At 36.6% G+C, this 25,537-nt stretch overlaps 1 protein-coding gene across 1 annotated transcript; it reads left to right on the forward strand.

The window, feature by feature from the left end:
- On the forward strand, positions 1-25,537 carry LOC137388901 (4-hydroxyphenylpyruvate dioxygenase-like). Its single transcript, XM_068075385.1, has 12 exons — positions 1-27; positions 6,003-6,029; positions 6,191-6,253; positions 6,408-6,512; positions 7,907-7,952; positions 8,326-8,408; positions 15,646-15,842; positions 17,585-17,825; positions 20,128-20,199; positions 21,089-21,205; positions 23,091-23,213; positions 24,902-25,537. The coding sequence occupies exons 1-12, from the start codon at positions 25-27 to the stop codon at positions 24,974-24,976; spliced, it is 1,152 nt and encodes a 383-aa protein (XP_067931486.1). The 5' UTR covers positions 1-24; the 3' UTR covers positions 24,977-25,537.

Genomic DNA, 25,537 nt, shown 5'->3' on the forward strand with positions numbered 1-25,537 from the left:
TCAGGGCTATAATTTTCCGAGATCATGGTAAATTCGGTTTTGTATATTTCATTGCATAAATTGAAATATTTGTTTTCTGAATTAACATGGTACTTTGTATACCTAAATAAAACATAGGGAATTTTTTTCGTTAAGCATTAGATTATGGAGCCGTATGTAGGACAAACATTAGCAACAGTCAGGATTGGCACGAAAAAATCAAATGATTTAAATAAATTGTTATGGATTTGCTAAACTCAGCTATTTCTAATAGCCACATGCATCAAGCTATCTTGGGATTAGCATAGTAATAAGCAAGCCAGCTTTTATAGGAAGCCAATGGAACACTGTATATAAGGATATGTAAGCCAGTGTAGAACAATATGGGTAAGAATAAGTAAAGAAGGAAGATACATTAGTGAGACAGAAGAACAAAGAGCACGAGATACCGTCTACAAGCGACGAAACTATACATGGACATTTGTGGATTATTTGAGCATGCGTGCGTGTGACAAATCTCACTTTAGCACTCCTCTATCATGAATTAGCAAGTGTGATAGAGATAACAGTTACTAACTGCATCTGTAGTACACTGCTACACAAGGAACTTTGAAGTTATGTCATGTAAATCCATTTAGTTCTACAAAGCAAGATTGTGTGGTAGCAACTGTAACTGGTACAGTTTTCCTTCAATACTTTGTTTTTGATATTACCTTCTTTACTGTAGTCAGGTAAAGTGCAAGCATTCAAAGAGTTTTCTCCATTATCGGCTTCGTTTATTCAGGGAAAAACAGGCTAAGTTTTAATAAACTGGCAAGCCGGTATTTACGTTTTGAGTGATCAACTGCATTGATCAGGGCAAGGAAGAATGTGTTTAAGATATTTCATACCATTTTTTATTTCTTTGGATTTCATTCGTAGTTTTTGTGGAAAGGCTAGCAGCTCTACTATATTAACTTACATGCAGGTTGCACATTATAATTTTATATGGCTGTTTAATGCAAGACATATAAGAATTAAATTAAATCACATTAAATCATTAAATTAATAATTAATTAAATTATTAATTGCCCAATTAAATCATGCAAGTCACTAATACTGAAAAGTAGGTTTACCAGAATTTTGATGCGCAACGCAATACAGAGACAATTTGCATGAACAAAAGTGAGCAAAAAATCACAAACTTTGAAAAGTTGATCAAACCGAAAAAATCAATTCAAATAGAAAAATTTTGATTTAAAAAAAATCGCAGTTTTTGTCTAACTCTAGCGGCAATAATAGAGTGTGACAATTGAAGATTGTGAGTCTCAATGGCCATGGGCTCTCAGGTCTACTTACTAAATAGGAAACAATGCACAGGAAAAGATTTAGCCGTGTTTAAATTTCAATACATGCGTTTATACACGATTACGTATGATTCACTTGCTGCCATTCTTTTCCTTAATAATTTATAGAAAAAATACCTTGGTGCCACGTAGTACCTGTGCTGTGCTTGGAGCATCCCAGTTAGCCTTTTTTGCTGTTGGTGATGAATTTCTCACTTCTACAAGCACTTTCTAGTCATGTTGTATTTACTAAAGGTTTTTACTGAAAGGTCCACTTTGCTCATAATGGAAACTTGTTAATCAACAGTAATTATCCCACAATATAATCACAACTTATCAATATGATCAATTGAACAGTAAAGGCAGCAAAACTGTGCTTTTTTGTTGCAAACTTGCACAAAAAAGAGCAGACTAAATATGACATTGGGATACCAGATACTACTTTGTCTCTTGCAGTTCTTATCACTGAACAACACATATTTTTAAGCAGTGTTCAGTAATAGATTGAGTATCCTAATAGGTGTAACTTCTGAACTCTGTTGACCTTTTTGTATGCGTTGCAAATTGCTGGCCTGTTAACCATTCAACCCTGCATCAATCTTTGCTAACATGTCAAAGCAGCACTGTAAACTCTGGTAGAAACAAGGTAGCAAAATATAATGCAATATTTTACAGTGACATATGGTTGGAGATGTGGGGTAATAACTGTTTGGTTTTCTGACTTATAGCATTGAGATGCATAAGATTATATTTCCCTGAAAAGCTTCCAAAGTTTGTGGAAGTGTGAAATAAACTATTTGTTGAAAACGGTTAGCCAGCATTTTTACCTACACTATAAAGCCCGATTAGCTTATGACATTAGGACCTCGATGCTTGCAGGTTTTGAATAAGATTTGTGGTACTATCAATTAAGACCTCTATGGAGAACACTGCTCATTTTTAGCTAGTTGCTTCAATATAATCTTTGTTTGTGAGAGATTTGTTTGGAAATAATGATTGAAATTCTCAGCCCCCTTCATCTCGGGTGTCTATTAATTTTCTTTTAGTTACCTACCTTCTTTCGAGAATGTATTTTATAAAAAAAAACATTTTTATTTTTTGCTACGGTCCCATCTATTTTATTTTATCCTCTGAGTGTTTGTGTTTTTTGGACTTTTTTCGATCATACGTGGTTTTTTACACTAGTACTATAATTGAAGGTATACATTTTTAGTAGCACACTGACAGTTTTATTGTAATGTGATATGACATCATGTCAGAATCTTGCATTTTGACAATTTTACTTGTTTCAGTTAGATAGAAGAGGATCAGGACGCTAATTGCATAGCATCTTGGCAGTTATTTACATTTTATACAAACATAGTCTTTGGCTGTTGTGCCCTTGCAGATTCACTGTACTGAATTCAATTCAATGGTACTGAATTCAATTCAATGAATTCAATAATACTGAATTCAATGAATTCAACGATACTGAATTCGTGTTGACTTTTATTTATTTCGATTCATATGATTTACCCTCATCGAGACCATAGATCGCTTGAACATTGTGATTAAAACGTATGTAGTTATCGCAAGTTTTAGCTTAGTACTTGTCCTAACCACCTGAAACCTTAAATATATATGTAGGTAAAAGTAGCTTAGACACAACTGCAGTGTTACTTGATGTGTTTTTTCATCAAGTGTCAACTTTAGAATATATGCTTATAAGAACTTAAAATAGTTGCTTCAAATGCATACTATTTGTAAAGAAATGGATTTGATAAGATTCTCCGAGGTTTATTAAATGTTGGGACTTAATAGTTGAGCTGTTTGTCAACTTTATGAAAATAACTAGAAAACAAAAATTTATTTTTCCTGCTTTTCAATGACTAGGGAACAGTCTACTTGATAATCTAATTTTTAGTTCTTGTGAATGATTGAAACATAAGCACCGTTTTGAGCACATTTTTTTGATTTTTGTAAATTTTGAGGTGAAAAATTTATCGGAGTTCATGGTATTTGTAAGTCATGCATCAATTACAAAAGGATATTTTTCAAGAGAACCCTGTTGAAACTGAAAATCCATGAAATTGTTGTGTTTTAGCAGGTTTTATGATCTACTTTGTATTCATAGTCTAGTCAAAATTCAGTGTTAAGGTTTAATGACTACGGAAGTGTCTTTCTATGCATCTATTGACTTGCAGTCACAGCTCTAACCTACTTGTAATTCCAAGTTTTGTCTCATGTTTCTTCAGGTGTTGTCCCACTATGATCACATCATAGTGAGGTGTTGATACGATGATATCAATCAACCTTGACACTAGTACTGATCCATTTAGCTAAGATAGTTGCAGGTGTTTTGCCAATAAGATTAGCAAGTTTACATAGACTTGCTTAGATCTGTCATCTTTGCAATCTTGCTCCTTTACAGCACACATCTCCCTAATTAAGGGTATTCTGTGCTTTGATGGCTTCTAGTCACTAATTCATAGGTACAGGTCTATCATAACATAATGTTATATTATGTTATGATGCTAAGAATGTATCGTATAATATAGCACAGCATAGATTTTATATCAATTTGAAAAGCAATTTCCTTTTGTATGTCTCAATTTTTCTTATTTAAACGCCTCCCATTTGTGTTTTCCGATTCCTCTAAATAGTCTTATAGTCTTGTTACATCTAAATGGATGTAGCAAGATATAGGTGTTACTATAACAAATGATTAGGGTTAATGCTCGTATATAGGTGTTACTAATGCAAATGATAAGGGTTAACACTCGCAAATTTAGTTTTTTTATGTTTATACATAAAAAATGTATAAATAAAAATAAATTTATTTTGGGTTCTGTTTTCGGTTTAGAGGTCCTCTATGTATGTTTTTGGCGCCACTTGTGATTTCTCTCTTTGTAACTTGCAATTTACTTACGCAAGATCCTTTGTTTACACTTTTAATAAAGTCTGTGTAATACCATGTAATAAATATCAGTTGGTTGTTCTTTTTAGGCATTTTCTTTAATAAAAGGAAAGCCAAAAGAGCAATGCTATCAAAAAGTATTATTGGTTGCAAGCTAGTACAGGTTGTAATTTCTGTATGATTAGGTAGTCATAATGTGTACATTAAGATATACAAAAATGTAAGCAAGACGATGTGTATTCTAATACACATCACATATATAATTTTACATAATATAGTGAAATTCTAATACGAGCATGTCTCTGATGCGTGAAAAAGCGATTTTGAAAGAGTTCAGAATGCCCATCTGGTTTGATCGGGTAGACAATGGAACATAAAAAGACTTTAGTCGGATGGTTTAATCTCGGTGCTAGGGTTGCCTACAATTATATAGTTTGTCAGCAGGATAAAACTGCATGCATTTACGTCGGTAAAGCTATGACTCAATCCTCCTAACAAAAAGAAATATGAGTTTTATACAATTTTAGTGTTTTAGCACAGACATCAAGTGTTTTATCAAACGCTTTGTTTTACAGTTCCTGTTCTCGATGTTTAATGCCAAGTTTATTTTTACGTTTTTTTGCTTTTATGAGTAGCATGATTTATTTTACATCTGCTTATTTATAGGTCATACACCACCGAGGACCTCGCTACACTAATGACTTTCTAGTGTATGGTTGTGAACGTGAGCCTTTATAATTTAGGCTATCTGGTTTTATGTGCAATGATACTGGATGTACGAAGTTGTTTTTTATTAAGATATACTGACTTTCAGTGTTTATTGTCACCCGCACATTTTCTCCAAAATATTTCTATAAAAATTATTGAGCAATACTTGAGATAGCGAACTGTACCTTGCAGCTTTAAATATCTTTCAACATATTTTTTAAAATGAGCAATACACATTTTATTACCAGAGAAAAAATTTAATAACTTATGAATTATTTTCCAATATTTATTTCTTATGACTTAAACAAGGTACGCTTGTTTGTTTGCTTTATTCCATCATTAATATCTCTATATATATATTTCTCAAAGTGTGTCTGTGTGTCGTATGTCTGTCTGCATTCCGACTATAGCTATCATTAGAATAGCCTAGCTGGGCAACAATGCTGATGCAATGTCATTGCCTACCGGCATTTAAAGCTTACTAACTAGATTAGTGGAATTTTCCATTCGAATTGTGCCGGGCCACTTGGCAATGACCTGCCACTTGCTGGCTGGAGAGTTGCCTGCCTGCAAGTGGTAAACAAATCTCATCACTTCTCATTGTTTATAAGCTGATTTTTAATACCCGGGCAACGCCGGGAGGCACAGCTAGTAAATATATACAAAAGAAATGAAAGTTAGACAACGAGTATCCAGAGAAGGTGATGATGAGGCCATGTGTGCGATAGCAAAAACTAATATTTAGTGCGGAGCTAGGTGGCAGATTACAGGCAAAAATTAATTAAACATAGTTAAAAAAATTAATCTCAATAGCCATGCCCTTAAGCTCCCCTTAAAACCTAATGTGTTCTGTGTACTGCGAATACAGATAGGCAGAGTGTTCCATACATAAAACAGCTTCTTGATAAATTGTTCTTTTGTTGCCGAAACATTGTATTGCATTATATGTACTGATAGTTCTTATAACAAGCCATTTACTGGTTAGCAAACAAATGCAATTAGTAATTTTGATATTTCGATACAATAATACATGTTAGATTTTAGTTATTACATCATGCTATTTTCATATCCATGTTGTTTTTCTCATGTTGCAGACATACTTTGAGAATAAGGGTCCTAAGGTATGTTAACTGTACAACTATTTGTTGTTTGGATAAATAGCAATTACCGACTACTTGTTACAAACTAAAAACTTGTTGTTTGATACGGGAGCATGTAAATTTTGTTTAAGTTTTGACGTGATTCAATGTCAGGATCTGACACTTGCTGGTTATGCTTGTAGCCAGAGGCTGGCAAAATTGTTGACTTTCATCATGTAACTTTCTGGGTTGGAAATGCTCTGCAGGTACGTTACATTTTCATACTTTTCTCAATGAGAGTTCTTAAAATTTGATGTGCTTTAGCTAGTCCGTTTGTCTGCTCATTTCTTCACATTGCACATCATCTGGCTTCACGTATTTGTAATTCTCATCTTCATGCCTCTACATCTTCTGTTAAAGGCAGCATCCTATTATTGCACACGAATGGGCTTTAGTCCTTATCTATACAGAGGCTTGGAGACAGGCTCAAGGGAGACAGCGTGTCATGTTGTTAAATGCAACAAGGTCAGTCTGTAACTTACATTTTTGAACTAAAAGTTTTGTGATTGGATGTTGGCCAATTAAACTAACAAGGCTTGTCATTGTCTATAACCTACCTTTTACAACTAACAAGGTTTGCGATTGGTCCGTAAATTATCTTTTCAAATTAATAAGGTCTGTGATTGGTCTGTAATATACCCTTTTTTATACTAACAAGATCATTTGTTGGTCTGTAATCTACCTTTAAAACTAACAGTGCCAATCGCTGCCCTTGTAACCTACTTACCCTATTAAAGTAAGGCCAGCCAATGCCCTGTAACCTACCCTTTAAATTAATAAAGTTAGCCATTGGTCTATAACCTGCCCTATTAAACTGATGATGCCAGTCACCACCCTGTAAGTTACCCTTTTGATTGGCTGTTGCTTCTTAACCTTAATCATATAAAGCCCTTTTGATTGGCTGTTGCTTCTTAAGCTTAATCATATAATTGTGTAGCCTTACCTCCTTAGGTTTAGCCAACTTCACCAGAGCCTCTTTTTTGGATGTAATCTTAAACGTTTATCATAAGCATTGTAGCCTCACTTCTTTAGTGCAGTGGCTTTTTACTGTCATAGACTTACCACTGTGCAGGATAGCCTCACTTTTTCGCTGCAGGACTCCCTAATTTTTTTAGACTTGACCATGGGAGGGTACCCTCGGTTGTTTAGGTTTCATGAAGTGCATTTTCCTCACTATTCATTATTTTAAGATGCGCCTAGAGATTGGCAACAATGTTCTGACAATGCTAGCTGGTGAGTCCGGCAGTGGCTGGCTGCCCGCATGCGAAGGTGCTAATGCTTGTTATGATAGTTCTATTGTTTTAGTTCAAACTTTCTTTCTATGGTCTTTGTTAAATTCTTATACCTTTGTCAATGTTGCTCAACGCTTCTATGATACATATTCTCATTGGCTGGCACCACCTTCATGTTATGCCACTTGTGTTTATGGTCACAAATGAACAAGTGAGGGCAATAGGCATGAATATCACAGTTGGTTGGTGCAATAAGTTGCCTGAGAGATGTTTTTTGCCTCTTCAAACACATCAATCAAACTGAAAAGGCATGTAGCGCCATTGTAAATCACTGTTTGTCAGGATGGCATTTCATTCATCTTCACATTGTGCAGCGTTGAGTTTTGTTTTAGAATAAACATGCAAAAACTGATTAAATTGATTTAATTTAATTTAGATTGCTTTCACACATAAATAATTTGGCGTTAGTTTTGTGCACTCACATCATTCCAATTAGATCCAGAAACTTTGGTCTATGGATGCATTGTAAGTTGTTAGGAGAGGCAACCATGGAAGACCTTCACCTCCAGTCTTGTTTTTATTTGATTTGAGATAATAGTCGCAATATGATATTTGGTTGCTTTTCAGATATTATTCCGGTTCATGTCTGGCTACAACCCCAACCACCCTAAAGGTAGGCACATTGACCACTCCATATTATGGTTACGCGATTCAAGTTTATTATGTGATTCTCCTTCATAATCACTTTGGCTAACTCATTTGGCCTTGTATATTAAGTAAACACAGACATTGTTGATCCTGAAATTTATTTTACAGTTACCAGTGGCTGGAGTGTATTCTATATTATGTTATTTCAGTTGTTACTTAATGTTGTTCATGAGAAAATATACTTTATAATACTAACAATTATGAGGAACGTTGGACTAGATGAACCATAAAAACGTCATGATTGTGCTTGACTAATTGTAGACGACTCCAATGCTTCCTTTTTGCTAGTGATTTTGGTGCAGATTGCTTTAATATTTGATGGTTATTCTTTTTGGCAGATATGTGCGAACACCTGACAAAGCATGGAGATGGGGTCAAGGACATCGCCTTTGCTGTCGAAGATCTGGATGGCATCGTAAGAGTGAGTTATTATCACGATGATAAGAAAAGAAATTCACTGTTTTATGTCTGATTGTGACTAGCTGAATGAGTTATATCAACCTTGAATGTATTAATTCTTGCTGAATGATTTAGTAACAGCATAAGTAGTTGTGATTATCTTCTCTTGAATGAGTTAGACAATCTCATTCATGAGAATCTCAGGAAAAGTTTATGTATTCATGATACACTAGCATTAGTACCCACCATTGCCTTTGTGATGAATGTATTTACAATCATACAGTGCAGTCTCAGGATACGATTTTGATCCATTCCAGGGTTGGCATCCTATGGTGAAAAATCGGATGTAGGGGTATGGAAACCATAGTAATCATATAATGCAAACATCCCCTGGTAGAAGTCATCAAAATTTAATATATTACAAATACATATTAAAAATTATTAACAAAATAGTAACTATAGTAACTTTATTAACTTTATTGTATTTAGTGTATTTATCGGTTATGATTGTTGTGTTTCAGCACACTGATGCGAAGGGTGTAACCTAGGAATACTTAGACGACTTTTAACTATTGTCCTGAGAAGCATTTATTTAACCGGAAACTGTTATTATTTAACTGAAACTGTCGTTAAGAATGTAATAAGATTATGTAATATAGGTCTATGTAATAAGATTATAAGAATAAGGAAACAATACTACCCAAGTGTTGATCTCCAAAAGAGTATTACGATTATACAACATCTCCCTTTCCCGTGATGTTAAAATACAACAGTTAAGTAGTCGACCACAAAACACCAATGGATAAAACTACTACTACAAACTATGTAAAGCATTATATGAATAAAACCATTATTCAATTTAGTAACGTTGACAGGATTGTCGAAAGTATGAAAGTACATGCAATTCACTATATATCCAAGATTTTACGCGGCCTAATAGTTTGGCCAAAACTAGACTGCTTTGCACTATTATTACTTTGGGAGAATCAGTTGGTTCTAACGAAACTATGTTAGTAATATTTCGCCTGACTACATTTCCTCTGCTATCCTGCGCCACCAACAAACAGGAAATTGGGGGAGCAACCAACAACTTCAGCATTTCGCTTCAGGTCTCGAACATGAACATTACTACCTGGACTAAGGCAATGCGGGATTACAACACAACGTCTTTCATCAAAGTTAGCTTTACACTGAATTTGACTGAGGGACTCTTTGGAATGGACAGCTTTCAGATCAGGCCATTTGGGAGTTAGAACTGGGGGCAGAGAGGGTAATTTTGTGCGAATTTTGTGGCTCATTAGCCGTTCGGACTAAGAGAAACCATTTTTTAGTGGGGAAGACCTGTATGCTATCAGACCCAAATAATGATCTGGCTCTTTCTTGAGGATTTTTTTTATGGGCTGGACTGCCTGTTCAGTAGCACCATTTCCTTGTGGGTATTTGGAAGAACTGGTGATATGGGTGAACCCGTACGCCTTAACAAAAGACTTGAACTCATCTGAGGCGTACTGGGGGCCATTGTCCGAAATTGAAACCTCAGAGACTCTATGGCGGGCAAAAATACTCTTCATGTGTAAGATCATTTTGGAACTAGTGGTCTCTTTTAAGAATTCAACTTTGATGAATTGAGAATGATAATCCACTACCAGCAAATACCATTTGCTGTCAAAAAAAAACAATTCACTGCCTAGTTTTTCCCAAGGACTGTTGGGGAATTCTGAATGGAGAAGAAGAGCTTGCTGAACATTAGACTCATTCCTGCATGATTCACACCTACGTCCCACTTCAGCTATCTGTTGGGACATGCTAGACCACCACACTGATTGGGCAGCTCTAGCTCTACACTTTAAGCCGAGTTCCCATATACGTCGCAAAGCACCTGTGACACACCGCAGGCTATTAGCGATGAAATGGGAACGTATGCGCCGAGGATCGCCGGTAGTTGCCGGCGGCATCGCAATAGTTTAGCACTGTTCAAATTTCGCAAACGGCCGCAGGCAAAACCTTCCCGAAATTCACTGTACGGGTAAAGGTCACCATCATAAGAACGGCATGGCGAGCGAACATTTATTTGATTACGCAATTATGTTTACGATATTATTAACGATGTGGCTTTTATGTGAACATTAAACTGCGCCGAGCACCGCAAGTGTTTTGCTGCGCGATATTACCGCCGGTGCTTTGCGACGTATATGGGAACCAGGCTTTACAATACCAAAATGGCCACTGCATTTTTTCAATGACCGAGAGGCGCTCAACTTGGGGAATTACGATACAGTCATCAAAAACCAGAACACCATCAATTATAAAAAGTCTAGACCGGCACTCAAAATAGGGATGTAGCAAAATCTCATAAGAAAGGAGCTATGTAAGCCAGCCAGACCTCACAAAACTGAGAATGCGGGAGGTGATCTCATCATAATCTTGTTGAACTTTCGACTCCTCTAAACGAGGTGATGAGTCAGTGCGATAAAGTGCTGACACAGCAAACAACTCAACTTCCTCCATTAACATAACATCACCTTCACTGATAGAACCAAGAGCACGTGACAATGCGTCGGCAATAACATTATTCTTTTCTGAGATGTGTTCAACACGATAGTGAAACCTCATGAGATGCATTCGAAACCTCTTGATACGGGCTGGGTTTTTATCCAACTCTGTCATTCAGTAGCAGGACGAAGGGCTTGTGATCACGACTTTCAGATTTATGCTATAATCTCAAATTTCTTCGCATGCCCTTACAACACCTAAAGCCTCCTGCTCAATAGTGGCATATTATTTTTTGGTTTCACTTTGATTAATCGCAATTCTCCATCGTCTTGCACTTGAAACAAGACAGCACTAATGCCACCTCGAGAGGCATCTGTGTGTATAGCTGTTTCACGTTGTGGGCTATATGGTGCAAGTTCAACTGAACGCTTTAACTCTTCCTTGACATGATTGAACGCTTGCTCCTGAGCTTTACCCAAAATCTACACAAAATTTTTGTGAAGTAGCTCGGAACGGAGCACTGAGTTCACCAAGCTTGGTGGTGTACTTGCTGAGCTGGTTTGCCATACTTAAAAAACTACGGAAATCCTTAACACAGGTTGGTGTGGCCAAATTTTTAATGCCTTTAATAGCCTTAGGGTTGGAGCGAATACCGGAAGCAGATGTGACATGATCGAGAAATTTGATGCTGCTGCGAGAGAACTTGCACTTATAGAGTCATTTAGAGTCGTACCAGCCTCAATCATCCTACTCAACACAGCACAAACTCTGGCATTATGTTCAGAAGTTTACTTTCCCTATATTCACGCGTCATCCATATGGACTATTACGCCTTCGAGGCCATCCAGAACTTGTGACACAATCTTGGAATACAACTCTGGGCTAGATGACAGACCGAAGGGCAACCGATTAAAAGCGAACCTACCAAATGGAGACAAGAACACGGTTAACATTTTTGCTTTAGGGGAGAGGAGAATCTGGTAGAAACCAGAATTGATATCAAGGACAGTAAAGACAGTACGATTTCTGAGTTTGGCTAGACTTGACTCAAAGTGAGCCATTGGGTGAACCTCTCGACAGACAACTTTGTTTAATTCTGTGTAGTCAACATAAATTCGGACTTTTTTGTTGGCTTTTGGGACAACAATCATAGGGGTGCACCAATCGGTAGGCTCACTGACAGGGGACACGACACCTTTAGCAACCATATCAGCTAACTCTTGTTTGAAATTAGGCAACAATAGATAGGGCACAGACCGTGGGGTGTTGATAGCAAAGGGACTGCAATCAGAGCGTAATTTTATGCCTACTTTCTGTTTCATCGTACCTAAGACTTGAAAAAGTTTAGGAAATTCTCTGCGAAATACGTAAGATTTGGTGGTATCATAAACAGAGTCTACATCACATTCACAAGTTATCAAACCTAGTTTAACACATGCATTGCGACTAAGTAACGCATTAGTTTGATTTACAACATACATTGTTTCACTATGATTAACGTTATTGACAGAAAGTACAGCCCTCAATGATCCTAGCACTGGTATCTTAATGTTACCCAGGCCTATGAACTAATTATTTGTTTTCTTCAGGGCTACATGTGTGCAGAGTTTACTAGGTAGTATGGAGACGTCTGCGCTGGTGTCCAACTTGAACTGAACTGGCGTATCGAGCTTTTCGACCGAGATGGTTTTTGTCCGTACACCCACACTGGTGTCGATTATTTTACTAAGGAGTATGCGTTCTTCTTCCACTTGGCTGATATTGGGTTCAGATTTTAATCTACACATTTTAGCATAGTGACCGACCTTTCCACAAGATTTACAAATAATATCTTTGGCAGGGCATGTTCCTTTTGTATGCGCCAAATATCCACATCTGTTACATGAAGTGTTATTACTCCGCTTGCTGGCGTTACTACTCGCTAGGTGGTTGCCCCTAGATTTGGGTCTGCTGCTGCTTTGAACTCTTGAGATGGTGTCAACAGCATCAGATTTGTTTGTCGCAGCTCCGCCATGCCTAGCTAAGTCTTTTATGTGTTTGTCCACGTCTTCTGATTGTCCAGCCGTGTTAATGGCAACTCTTTCTGTTAGCTGGTCCACATTCGTCTTTTGCATTTCACGGCTGCAGTTAGTGTCAAGGATGCCACCTATATAGATGGATATATTGCTTGACTGTCTCTCCTGGCTGTTGATTGCGTCGGAAGAACTTAGTCCTTTCATAGATAATGTATTTATGTGGGGTAAAATATTTCTGAAAAGCTTCAGTAATTTTTTTGTAGCTTTTTGCATCATCAGCGGACAGACTTAGGTCATTAAATGTGCCTTCACTTTTACTTTCTAGGCAGTATAAAAAACTGTCTATCTGTAACTGGTCTTCATCTTCATTGAGCTTTGCTACTGCACGGTAGCAAACGTATTCCAACGAGCAAACAATTTTGTCCAGATTGCCGGGTCAAAGTCAAACTTCTTTGAAAGATTAAATTTTGGCATTATATGTTAGAGAATGTATCTAAATATGTGCAATAAATGTCTGTGCATCTAAAATTATCACCTACTGGACACCATGTTGTGTTTTAGCACACTGATGCGAAGGATGCAATTTAGGAATAATTTGTTGTCTTTTAACGATTGTCCCGACAAGCATTTATTTATCCGGACACTGACTGGCATAAAGATACGTTTATATAACAGGATTACAAGAATAAGGAAACAATACTACATAAGTATTGATCTCTTAAAGAGTATTACAATTATACAACAATGAGCTTCATTAAAATGTGACGTTGCAATGTGCTGTGTAATTCGTACCATTGAGAGTGCTTACTTTCTCGACAGAGGTACCTATAATGGAAACTTTAAAAATAAGTTTAGCTTACTAAACACAAATTTAAAGCTAAGCTTTAGTATGTATGTAATGTATTTTTATTAGAGCTGCACAACGATTATAAAAATTGATCGCGATTAATAACTGATCTGAACCAGTTAATCTTCGATTAATCTAGCAAAAAACTGCATATTCAAAAACAAATAATACAGCTACATATAGATTAATTATATTTTAAACAATTGTTAGCAGTAGTACATGTTATGTAAAATGCACATCAGTTACAATGTAATAATTATTATGAGTAGGAAAACTGTCTATGAAAGTCTATAATTAAGTCAGCCAAGAATTGAGGCAACACAGTTTATTCACATTATTTGAATAAAGAGATGCTCTCTTCCTACATACAATATTGCCAGCTTTAGAGAATAGCCGCTCACAGGGGACAGTAGTGCCGGTAGTCAGTAGTATTAGTTATTGTCTGCGACAGCTGGTTATGATTTCTGCGCGGTAGGATAAGAATTAGTGAATATATATCTTAATGATGATGTGCTGTGGTGGTAAGCAAATTCTTTTTGGCATATACTGCATTTCGCTTTCTTGTTTACGCTTTCAACAACTTACAGAAATGCGCTACCTAGGGTGGAAGACATTTTTCTGCTTTCATGTTCCAATAAAGTGTCAATCTTATATTACTAATATTCTGAAGCTGAAATATGATTATGATTTTTTTGAAAAATGAAAATACATGTATAGTTTACTTACAAAAGTTTTTAAAAATAAACAAAAATAAACTGTAAGATATTAAATAATACTGAAATCACTTTTGTTGCTATTACTTAGAAACATGTTCAAACAACTAACAACATGGCTGCTTACGGCTAGATCGGCACGGCTCTTGTGCATTGCATTGTATAAACAAGATTAATGTTAGGGACTCACTGTGTTTTCATAGTTGAGTGCAAAATAATTGTGGTTTAATTTATTGGTAAGAAAGTGTTGCTTGTCATAATATTTATTTGTTAGTAAATTAAATGGTAGTAACCTGCTATGTTAGTATTACTAACGTATGGTACTAAACAGTACAAAGGAAAGGAACCACATCAAGATCATCACCTCGGTTGCATTTTAATTGAAGATTAATTGGTCCAACTCAGTTAATCGTTTATTTGTATTAGTCACGTTAATCGTTTAATTAACGCGATCATTGTGCAGCTCTAATTTTTATCTAATTTACTGAATTTTAACTTTTTTTTGCTAAAATTTTATCACCTATTAGTTTCCGGCCTCGTTTTTTGATATAATTTTAGCCAATCTCATGATATTTTTTAATATCAATTTTAGCCGGTCTAATTAAAATCTTGTTCAATCCATTTAGTAAGAAAGCCTGAATGATGCCATTTTCGTAATAAAATGGATTTTTGTTAGAAGGTTAAGAGAAGTTGTCTGACCACCAAGAGCCACTTTTATCAGCATCGCACCATCTGCATAATATGTGGCTTTCAAAATCTGGATTTGTTGGCTATCCCTTTCATTTGAAATTTGAGCATTTAGATAACAACGAACTGTGACACGATAATTGAAAATTGTGTTTTGGCGCTTAATTTTTGTACGAAGATACTGTATAATGTATTTATTGTACCTAACGAGAATATCGAGTCATACAAGCGATATTTTTTTCATAAAAGATCCATGAATTAAATCAGTTATTCGGATAGCATGATTCCAGAGGGTGCACCATGAAACAGCTCCATTGGTCTTATGCAAATAACTATTGTTCAGATAAAACAGGTATGCATATGGCTTTTTGTTTACTATTACATAGGTTATTATACAATGGGTTATCCAGCTAGTCATAGTCAGTGGAAGACTGGAAGCATATATTAACAACATCGTCGCTTGCTGGCAGATATACCTTGACACCAATACATAATTTTTGCCAGGTTGCCAAAGAAAGAGGGGCTAGCGTGGTGCATGAGATATGGAGTGAGGAGGATGATCAAGGAGTGGTTAGATTTGCAACTATACAGACATACGGTGATACCACACACACTTTTGTTGAAAAAACCAACTATAAGGGAGAATTTCTGCCTGGATATAAGGCAAGCCCACAACAGGATGACCCATTGGCTGCTAGTCTGTTAGTACATAAATGTACCTTGTTATAAACTAAAAACGATTATAAATGTAAATACTCATTGTGTGTAGTGTTTTAACAATTTGTCTTGTTATTTTTATTGATTAGTTACCGAAAAACCTGTAATTGAACGTCACGTCTATTTGACCGCCACCTCCAATTGACCACCATCCTGAGAGAAGGGTTGAAAAATAGAACGCTACTTTCCAATTGAACGTCACCTCCATTTGACCGCCACTTTGACATTATTTGATCTTTTCGGACCCATAATATCAACTGATCGTAAAAAAGTGTCCACAAAATCGTATTAATAATGAATTGTTTATATCAATATTAATTAATTCTCTCATTGTCCAATTCTAAAGCTTTTGATTTTTTTCATTAAAGCTTTGAAAGCAACACCGCACCAATCATCAATAACGGTCTCAGGCTAGTAGTAGCTCTCTGTTTAGCGCGGTCTTTCTACTTCGAAGTAGCCTACATTCACATATATAAAAAACGATTCAATTTACGATGGTAGTTGGAAATATGAAAGCAATGCCATAGAAATAACTACTGTCTTAGGTTAATAGTAGTTCCTTATTTAACGCGATTCTAATACGTAGAAGGACATGCATATAAAAACTGGCTCGCAAGTTTTGGACCAAAGGTTTTGCAAGCAAACTTCTAGCAAGCAAACTTTTACGCTTTGCTTTAGTGCTAAATGCATAGCGTGAAAATTTTGCTCTGTCAAAAAAATTGTTTGGTTGCTAATATCGACTAGTTCAGCAGTGCAGAAGAAGAGTTGAGGCCAGAAGATATTGTAGAAGGTATTGGACAACTAGAAGATGTTCATTCCATCGAAGGCAACAATCAGAACGCAGCTATCCGAGCAAACGGTGCAAATATTTTTGTTTTAAAAACATTAATTTTTGTTTCTGCATGTAATATAAGTATGGATTGTTTATGTCACTTGCTCATGAATATATATTTGTATCATTTGATAGATTATCATTATATAACTTATAAATATGCAGATTTATAGCATGTTAATAGCATCCTTGTGGCTATCTTAACACTGCTTACAGTGGAGCTATGCTCACAACTCCACTTCAATTGCACATAAAAAGCCAGTTCTGGCTGCGAACTGTAGCAAACATATCAGTCAGTGCAATGAGCTTTTATTCAACTATGTTAAATATAAAATAAAAATATGTCTCCAAATTTAGAATGAAATGTAGTTTGAAAATTTCATCGCAGGTCAATTGCAAGCAATAGATATCAACTGATAGAGATATTTCTCAGTTTTTTGATGCACATTTATTAAGAGATCTTTAACAAGTTAGAGGTAAGTTAGCAGATTTATTGATATTCAAAATGTTTAATATTGGTCCACCGAAAAAAGAGAGCCAAATTTAAGCGATGCTCGCTTCGCCTGTAATGGGACTAAGTTTATCTTCCGAAACATCTGATGAGCCATTTGAAAAATAGACTGCCAGCCTCTATTTGAATGCTGCCTCCAATTGACCGCCACCATAGAGGAGAGGTTGAAAAATAGCGCGCCATGCCCTTCAATTAGAGGTTTTACGGTATTCTTTAAATATTGCAGAGTAGTATTCCGTTCGTTGGCTTCCTTGCTTGTTAAAGTTCACAATTCAGGGTAAGGATGTGTATCGAGCATATTGTACCGTATTAGCGGTCTCCACGTATTTTGTCTAATACCATACCAATATTCTGTACCATCCTATCGAGTTTTGTCTTTGCAGCCCTCCTTCAGGCCTCCTTTTTGTGGATCACATTGTTGGTAACCAGCCAGATGAGGAAATGCAGTCAGCTGCTGACTGGTACGTGAAGAATCTCATGTTTCACCGATTTTGGAGCATTGATGACAAACAGTTGCACACCGAGTACTCGGCTCTCAGATCTGTGGTTGTCACCAATTTTGAAGAGACAGTGAAAATGCCTATCAATGAGCCAGCTTCAGGCAAGCGCAAGAGCCTGATACAGGTTGGTGGGCGGAATATATTAGAGATGCCCCAATTCTAATTTCATCAGCCGATTCAGATACTGATCCGATATACCGATTCTTATTGAAAAATAATCCGATTCAGATCTTTTGTGTGTATCTCTCTAATGGTTAAACATCGATCTGCTATGACTAGTGACCTCACACTGTCGAGTTACGAGTAGGTTCTTGCCGACGCTGGTCTGCCAGACCTCACGTCATCTTCAGTGCTGTCTCTACCTTCACGAAAACGTTTGTACCACTCAAAAATTTGTGTTTTCTTTAGAGCAGCATCTCCAAAAGCAATAGTTAACATTTCAACTGTCCGAGTACTCGTTTTCCCTAATTTCGCACAAAATTTAATGCAAATACGCTGTTCTGGTTTATTAGACATGATGATAAATTTTTTTTAAATCGACGGAAGCACCTGACAGACTTTGACATATCGTCGGCTCACATGAGAACGCGTTGTCATAGCAACCTCAAATTTTGTGACAACACTCCGGAGGCGTTTCCCAGCAAACGCTGCAATGGGGTTTTCCATCGTGCAAATATGCAAGTGTATACAAGTCCATTACGGGAACTTTTGGACCAGACCTCGCATAACATAAACGTTAAATTGAACCTTAATAGATTTATCTTACTAAACACACACTTAAAGTTAAGTTTGAGTATGTATTTTACTAAACTTCAACTTTGTCTTCATCTAAAACTTTATCACCTATCTGTTTCCGGTTTTGTTTTCACAGTAACTTATAACGATTAGTGCTGAACTGAGGGAGAGGGAGAGAAGGGTAGGGGAGAGGGGAGAAAGAAGAATGGAGGGGAGAGAGAAGGGAGATGAGATAGAAAGGAGAGGAGGGGAGGAAGAGGAGAGAAGGGGGAGGGGGAGTTGGAGGGGAAGGGGAGGAGGGGAGGGGGAAGAGCAGAGGAGGAGAGAGCATCGTATCTCAATCAGCATATCAGTATTTTTGTCATTTCGACCTATTCAGCACACCGACTGCCAATTTAAAATTTCAATAAAGTTTTTGTTGATATCATATGTCGAAAAAACGTTGTATGGCGGGGTCGAAAAACATGTTTCACATTTTAAGCTGAAAAACCACATGAAAAACACCGTATAGCAGGGTAATCGTAACCCCGGGTTGCATTGTACCAGATAATATACTTACCGTAAGTCCTCATTCTCAAGCCGCTTGTCGTTGGGCGCGGCTTCTGGTTCACGGTCATAGACCGCGGCTAAAGGCCAAACCTTTAAAACTTACGTGGGGCTCAGGGCGGCTTCTCGATAAATGCGGTCTCTGCTATAACCATAGAATCACGTTCATAATACACTTTTATGTCCGGGGTTTTGACGACCTACTCATTTATTTTCAAGGTTATGTTTATGGAATACTTTATACTAAAGAAAGATTTATCGCTCTAAGTCGAGATGAATTCGTGACACACAAGTGAGAGACAAGTGGTTGGGAGCGTGTTAATACCTGCTGACATCGAAGCAGAAACTATGAACCAAACTGAGTGCAAAACTCACCACATCAAACAAATTGCAGCAAGCCACGGGCGGGCGTTCAATTATTTCACATCGTTAGCAGCAAGACTGAGCTCATTAACTTGATACAACCATGTCCACTAGTGCTAAACTTTCATGAAAAACCTACAGTGTAGCCTATCAGCCCTCTAACAGCGCAATAAAAATCTAGCTGAGACATGGCAAGTAAGTTATTGATGCAAGGGTTCAGGAATTTTAATTCGAACTTGGAAGTAAAAGAAAATTATTTTCACGCGCGCACGTACTGATGTAGCCTGTTTACTTATTCAAGAGGAATAGGTATAGCGAAACCTGTCTCGACACACTCACTCCCAAAGGGGTCAAGGATGACAAAACCTCAGTCCTTAGCCGTGGTCTGCGGGCATATGCGGCTTGTTGGTAAGGACGGCTAGATACCACAGGCGGCTTGTTGGAGGATTATTTTTTCCTTCATGAGTCATCCGTTTTCGAGCACAAGCCGCGCGGCTTGAGCATGAGGACTTACGGTATACATTGTAGCAGTCATTCATTACTCGGATGATGTGTAAGATCAACATGATGAAAGCTAGCGTTAGCGATTTGCCTTTGACTTTTCACTAGCCTATACTGCGCATACTTCGTTAAATTTCATAACTATTTTATATCTCTTCGATGTAAAAAGCTTACCAGTTAGCTCGCTAATTCAAAGTTTGATATTTAGTTCTTGCAAACTATTTGATGAAGTTGGTAATTAAACAAGGGAAGACAATGACCACTGGTTTTCTTCCTCACAGGAGTATGTGGACTACTATGGCAGCGCTGGAGTACAGCATATAGCCATGACCACCAATAACATCATTAGTTCTGTGAGTACCCAGTGACAAAGTTGCTGATTTTAAGCACCTACGGCGTTTTCGTGATGCCTGCGATTAACTGTTCGTTTTTGAGCTTTTAAGAGCTTGTAATCACATTTACACATATTTGGCACCTACAACACAACAGAGTAAGACATGGTGAATCTTCTGATAACAACTAACTGTAATGTGAATTTTGTTGCAAGTCAATCTTTAAGTTAAATAAGAACACACGCCTTCAATGTTCATGTAAATCAAATTTTTCACTTTTTTCTACACAGTTGAAAAATGTGAAAATTTTTTTCACATTTTTCTACGCAGCAAGATTTATGCTATGAAGAAAAAAATTGTACACATCTAAAGTAAAACAAAAATAGGTCTTTACTATAGTATGAGCGGTGTCTGTCTGTCCGTTGGAAACCAGGGTTAGAGGTCGGGATAAACCATCACTTTCAACGAGACTTCAACTCATGACATGCAGTTGGTAGACCGACACTCTAGCACCTGCACCAATCGACCACATTTAGGTATCTACACGTAGGTGTTATCTGCGCTTTATCGGCACGCCGGATGATCTCTCATGACACACTAGACTATCAGATTGTTAGTGTATATAATAGAGAACAGCGTCGCTTTCTCTCCAAGGTGCATCAAGAGAGAAAACGACATTTCAAAGGCCAACTATGCGAGTCTCGTTATTCAAATCAAATTTGAGAGTTTGTGCTGACTTGATGCTTTATGTTATATGGAAATTTTTACATAGTTCAAAGCAAAAACTTAACATAACTTCTTCACGTTAATTGAAATTTACATAAAAGAAGGTTTACGTCATAAGAGTGTCTACTGTATTGAAATACAGTTTTTTGCCACACTAGCACTCAATCAATTATCTCTCACGCAGATAAGAAACTTGAAAGCAAGAGGGCAGATGTTTCTGGAAGTGCCAAAAACTTACTACACACGCCTCAGGGAGAAGCTGGCAAACTCTAAGATCAAGGTTGAGGAGTCACTGGATGAGGTATTTGGTTTTCCTGTATTGGCTGATATTTCTCATCTTTTAGCTCTGACTAGTTGGAACGGTTGATAATGCACAGATGCTGAAGATAATGCTTGCGCATATAAGCTTTCTAGATCTGACTCTAGTCACTTTACCTTAAGTAGCCAATATACAAACTTGTTTCCCCTTGCTTTGCTGATTTGGCTATAGTCAGGTTACCTTAAATGTCTTGTATATACTGTAAATCTTCATGTATCTTCTTCTTCTATATATATATTTCTCAAAGTCCGTCTGTTGGAAATCCGGCTATGGCTATTATTAGAACAGCTGAGCTGGACAACAATACCGACTCAAAGTCATGGCTTACTGTCATTGGAAGCCTAACCTTATTAACTAGCTTAGTGGAGTTTTCCATTGGCAATATGCCAGGGTACTAGCTTGAAAGGTTTGACAAAGTTTTAAAACCTTTACAGTTGTTTTTATTTTTCTCTTAATTTATTTCAACTACACGACACACTTCTCTCATGATATGTACTTTGAAAGTTATAATGGCAAATGTTGTTATATGTTAAATACAAATAAATTTTTTGTCCAAAGACTCTTCTTTTACATGGGCAACGCCGGGTGGCACAGCTAGTAATACCATAAACGTGTATCAACTATCATCATGTATAAGCTGCACCCGCTGCTTTTCCATTCATTTAACTTACTTAATTTAATCTGTTTAACCTAAATACTGTTTCGAATGGCTGAAAATTACAAACTAAATAAAAACATTGTTGCACTACATCAGTGAGTTTGGATTTCAATAAAAATTGGTCCAACCAGTTTCGCTATTCTCACCCTGTCATTTTACATATATCTATTAAGGGTTTGGGGTTAGACCTGGTGTAACTATTCTTTTTATAGAAACTAGTACCCTTGACAGGCTGACAGCAACAGCCAACCTAGCATTTTTGTATGGAGCGAGCATATTTACTTATTTCCTTGACAATAAATATGATTTTTTTAAATTACTTTTTTACAACGTCTGTAAACCTTTTGTTGGCTTCTTTTTTTGACCTCTTATAATGTTAAAATACCTCACATAGCAATTCTGTTGTATCCTGACTTTTTGTATATTATTTTCAGTGTAGGCCCTATATAGTAATCTTCGTCTAGCAGTTAGTAAAAAGGTGAGTATGCTTAAAGCACATCAATTACATAAATACTTTTATCATATATTTCAGTACATCAGAGTCTTGGCTTTCGAATGAGCCTATATTCAATACACAAAGAATAATAGAACTATGATAAACAGGGTGTCAAAAGTATGTCCTGCAATAAAAAAACACTTGGTTGTGGTTCCCACAATGTGATGTCATAATTATCATTTAGCCTTGGGTCGTCGATCCCTTTCCCTGTCATTGAGGCTGCGCTTTTCTGTGATAATCAGTGCTGTTAAACCCAGAGAGCGCTAATAATAAACTAACATTCTAGATAATCAACAATGCTCGGGGATCGTGCTAACGCCCGACCAATACAAACACATGTTCTGGGTTAATAGATTTTAAACATTTCATTTTAAACATTAATAGTAATTATTATCACGTCGTTTTTTATGATGGCTCCATTTTTCCAGTCTAATCAGAATGTTTGCATTATAACATAGATCGTCAACTATTTGTGATAACAGGGCATGTGCAGCGGTTTGTATTGATATATTTTGCTGAAAAAAAATTACAACTCAACAATAAAATTACCAAGTATAAAAATACTTGATTATTTTAATACAAACGCAATAACAATGCGTTTGTTGACGTATTGGTTACGCCAAAAGATGCATTTTGTCGATGCTTGTAGCTGGCCTTTAGTATCAAGCTGCATTTCTTCCCAGTTGGATGAACCAATTGATGTTTTACTGTAGCTGGAAGAGCTCAACATTCTCGTTGACTATGATGACAAAGGTTACCTGCTGCAGCTCTTCACTAAAAACATGCAGGACCGGCCAACGCTTTTCCTCGAGGTCATCCAGCGGCACAACCACCAGGTAATTTTTTACAGTTTATGTCACTCATATAAGAATTTTGATGTAGTAATAGTATACCAATGTCACATAAAAGTTCGATAAAAGATAAAATACGGTGATTAACTCGATCGAAATGGTGTGCTATATAAAGAATAAAAACTGTGTAAACATGGTAAATACTTTGGGTCCATAAGCAATGTCCTCATGGAGTTTTTTGTTGACAGTCACGTTGTTTGGAAAAAATTGTACAATCAATGTAGCGTACTTCCTTACAACTCAAAATAATATTTATTAGTAACAATTGTACATAAAAAAGGTGTCATTGCCTTTTCCACATCTCTAATTTTGTGTTTCAACACCTTTATTACTCATCAGAGCTGCAAGCCTGAAATTTGTGTATTTTCTCTTCAGCTAATCTATTGTTGACTAGAATATCTTTTGGTAAATTAGCTTTTACCAAAAGGTACTTGGTTGACTGCCCAACTACAACTGTGAGATAACTTGGTTGACTGCCCAACTGCAACTGTGAGATAACTTGGTTGACTGCCTAACCGCAACTGCGAGATAACTTGGTTGACTGCCTAACCACAACTGCGAGATAACTTGCTTGACTGCCCAACTGCAACTGCGAGATAACTTGGTTGACTGCCTAACCGCAACTGCGAGATAACTTGGTTGACTGCCTAACCACAGCTGCGAGATAACTTGATTGACTGCCCAACCGCAACTGCGAGATAACTTGGTTGGTGGTAATTCTCCATGAAGAGAGGATTAAAAACTTGTTGGATTTCTGATGCTTTTGTGGTCGCTTTGAAAATGAACTAATGTACATGTATCCATATTTTTTATCATTTGTGATTTTTTGTTTAATGTGATCTGATTGTTAGGATGTTTCTAGATTAAAATCGATAAAACTTGATTGCAATTGAAATGCTCAGAAGAAAAATACTTGCGAACTGACATCACTAGTTGCTATTCTCGTGATAGTTAATATCGGCTATTGCGTTCAAGTTGAAGCCTTACGCGTGCGTCTGTCTCTATTCTGTTTGTCTCTTAACAATTATTGACATCATAATTGCACTTTCCCTTGATCTGAGCATTTTAATCGAGAATGAGTTTTATTGATTTCAATCTTGAAACATCCTGGCAATCAGATCATCTGAAGCATCAAAAGCATTTGCCAATGATAAAAAAATGTCGATGCTTTCTCATAAAATCTACTGAAGTTTTGTGTAAATTCATCTTCAAAAGCTCTCTATATCGGAGTTATTACACCCTGAAACTTGGCATTGCAGGGTTTTGGAATAGGTAATTTCAAAGCTCTATATGTCAGAGTTATTACACCCTGAAACTTGGCATTGCAGGGTTTTCGAATAGGTAATTTTAAAGCTCTCTATGTCAGAGTTATTACACCCTGAAACTTGGCATTGCAGGGTTTTGGAATAGGTAACTTCAAAGCTCTCTATGTCAGAGTTATTACTCCCTGAAACTTGGCATTCCAGGGTTTTGGAATAGGTAACTTCAAAGCTCTATATGTCAGAGTTATTACACCCTGAAACTTGGCATTGCAGGGTTTTCGAATAGGTAATTTTAAAGCTCTCTATGTCAGAGTTATTACACCCTGAAACTTGGCATTGCAGGGTTTTGGAATAGGTAACTTCAAAGCTCTCTATGTCAGAGTTATTACTCCCTGAAACTTGGCATTGCAGGGTTTTGGAATAGGTAACTTCAAAGCTCTCTATGAAGCGGTCGAGATGGGCCAGATCAATCGTGGAAATACCTAAGCCTTTGGTATTTTTCTGAACTCTATTAACATTCCATTATTTGTATTATTTTGTTTCTTGTTGTTTGGTTTTTGCTCACCATACATACTCATGAATAAGTTGAGTTTTTGGAAAATGATTTTTAAAATTTTTTGTGGTTGACTTACATTATTGTATTGTTACATATATACATTATTGACTTACACATGAGTAACACCTATAATAAGATCATACATAAGATCTTATACATATACATATATGCATGTATATGTATACATATACATATATGTATACATATACATAAGATTGACGTATACATGAGTATATATGGTATACATCTTCCCATTTAATGCATTACTATTATGTCTTCTCCAGATTTGCAGTTTGTGCTTGCTATGCTTTGTAAAGGTTTGTTTGTTTGTTCACATTTTTTGTTGCTTGTTCTACATGTAAATGTCACTCTACTCAGAATTGTCCCTGCCTCTCAACTGTATGGTGAAACGGTTAACTCTCCCTAACTACTATCCTGCTCTCACACTGTTAAGCATGAATAATTTTAACAATATATATAATATATTGGGA

Source organism: Watersipora subatra, chromosome 2, assembly GCF_963576615.1.
Source record: "Watersipora subatra chromosome 2, tzWatSuba1.1, whole genome shotgun sequence".
NCBI classification, from domain to species: domain Eukaryota; kingdom Metazoa; phylum Bryozoa; class Gymnolaemata; order Cheilostomatida; family Watersiporidae; genus Watersipora; species Watersipora subatra.

Bases quoted from the DNA above. Each gene is read 5' to 3' on its own strand.
- LOC137388901 (XM_068075385.1), top strand. The intron at 6,254-6,407 runs GTACGTTACATT...CTTCTGTTAAAG, and splicing joins GGGTTGGAAATGCTCTGCAG to GCAGCATCCTATTATTGCAC. The intron at 7,953-8,325 runs GTAGGCACATTG...TCTTTTTGGCAG, and splicing joins CAACCCCAACCACCCTAAAG to ATATGTGCGAACACCTGACA.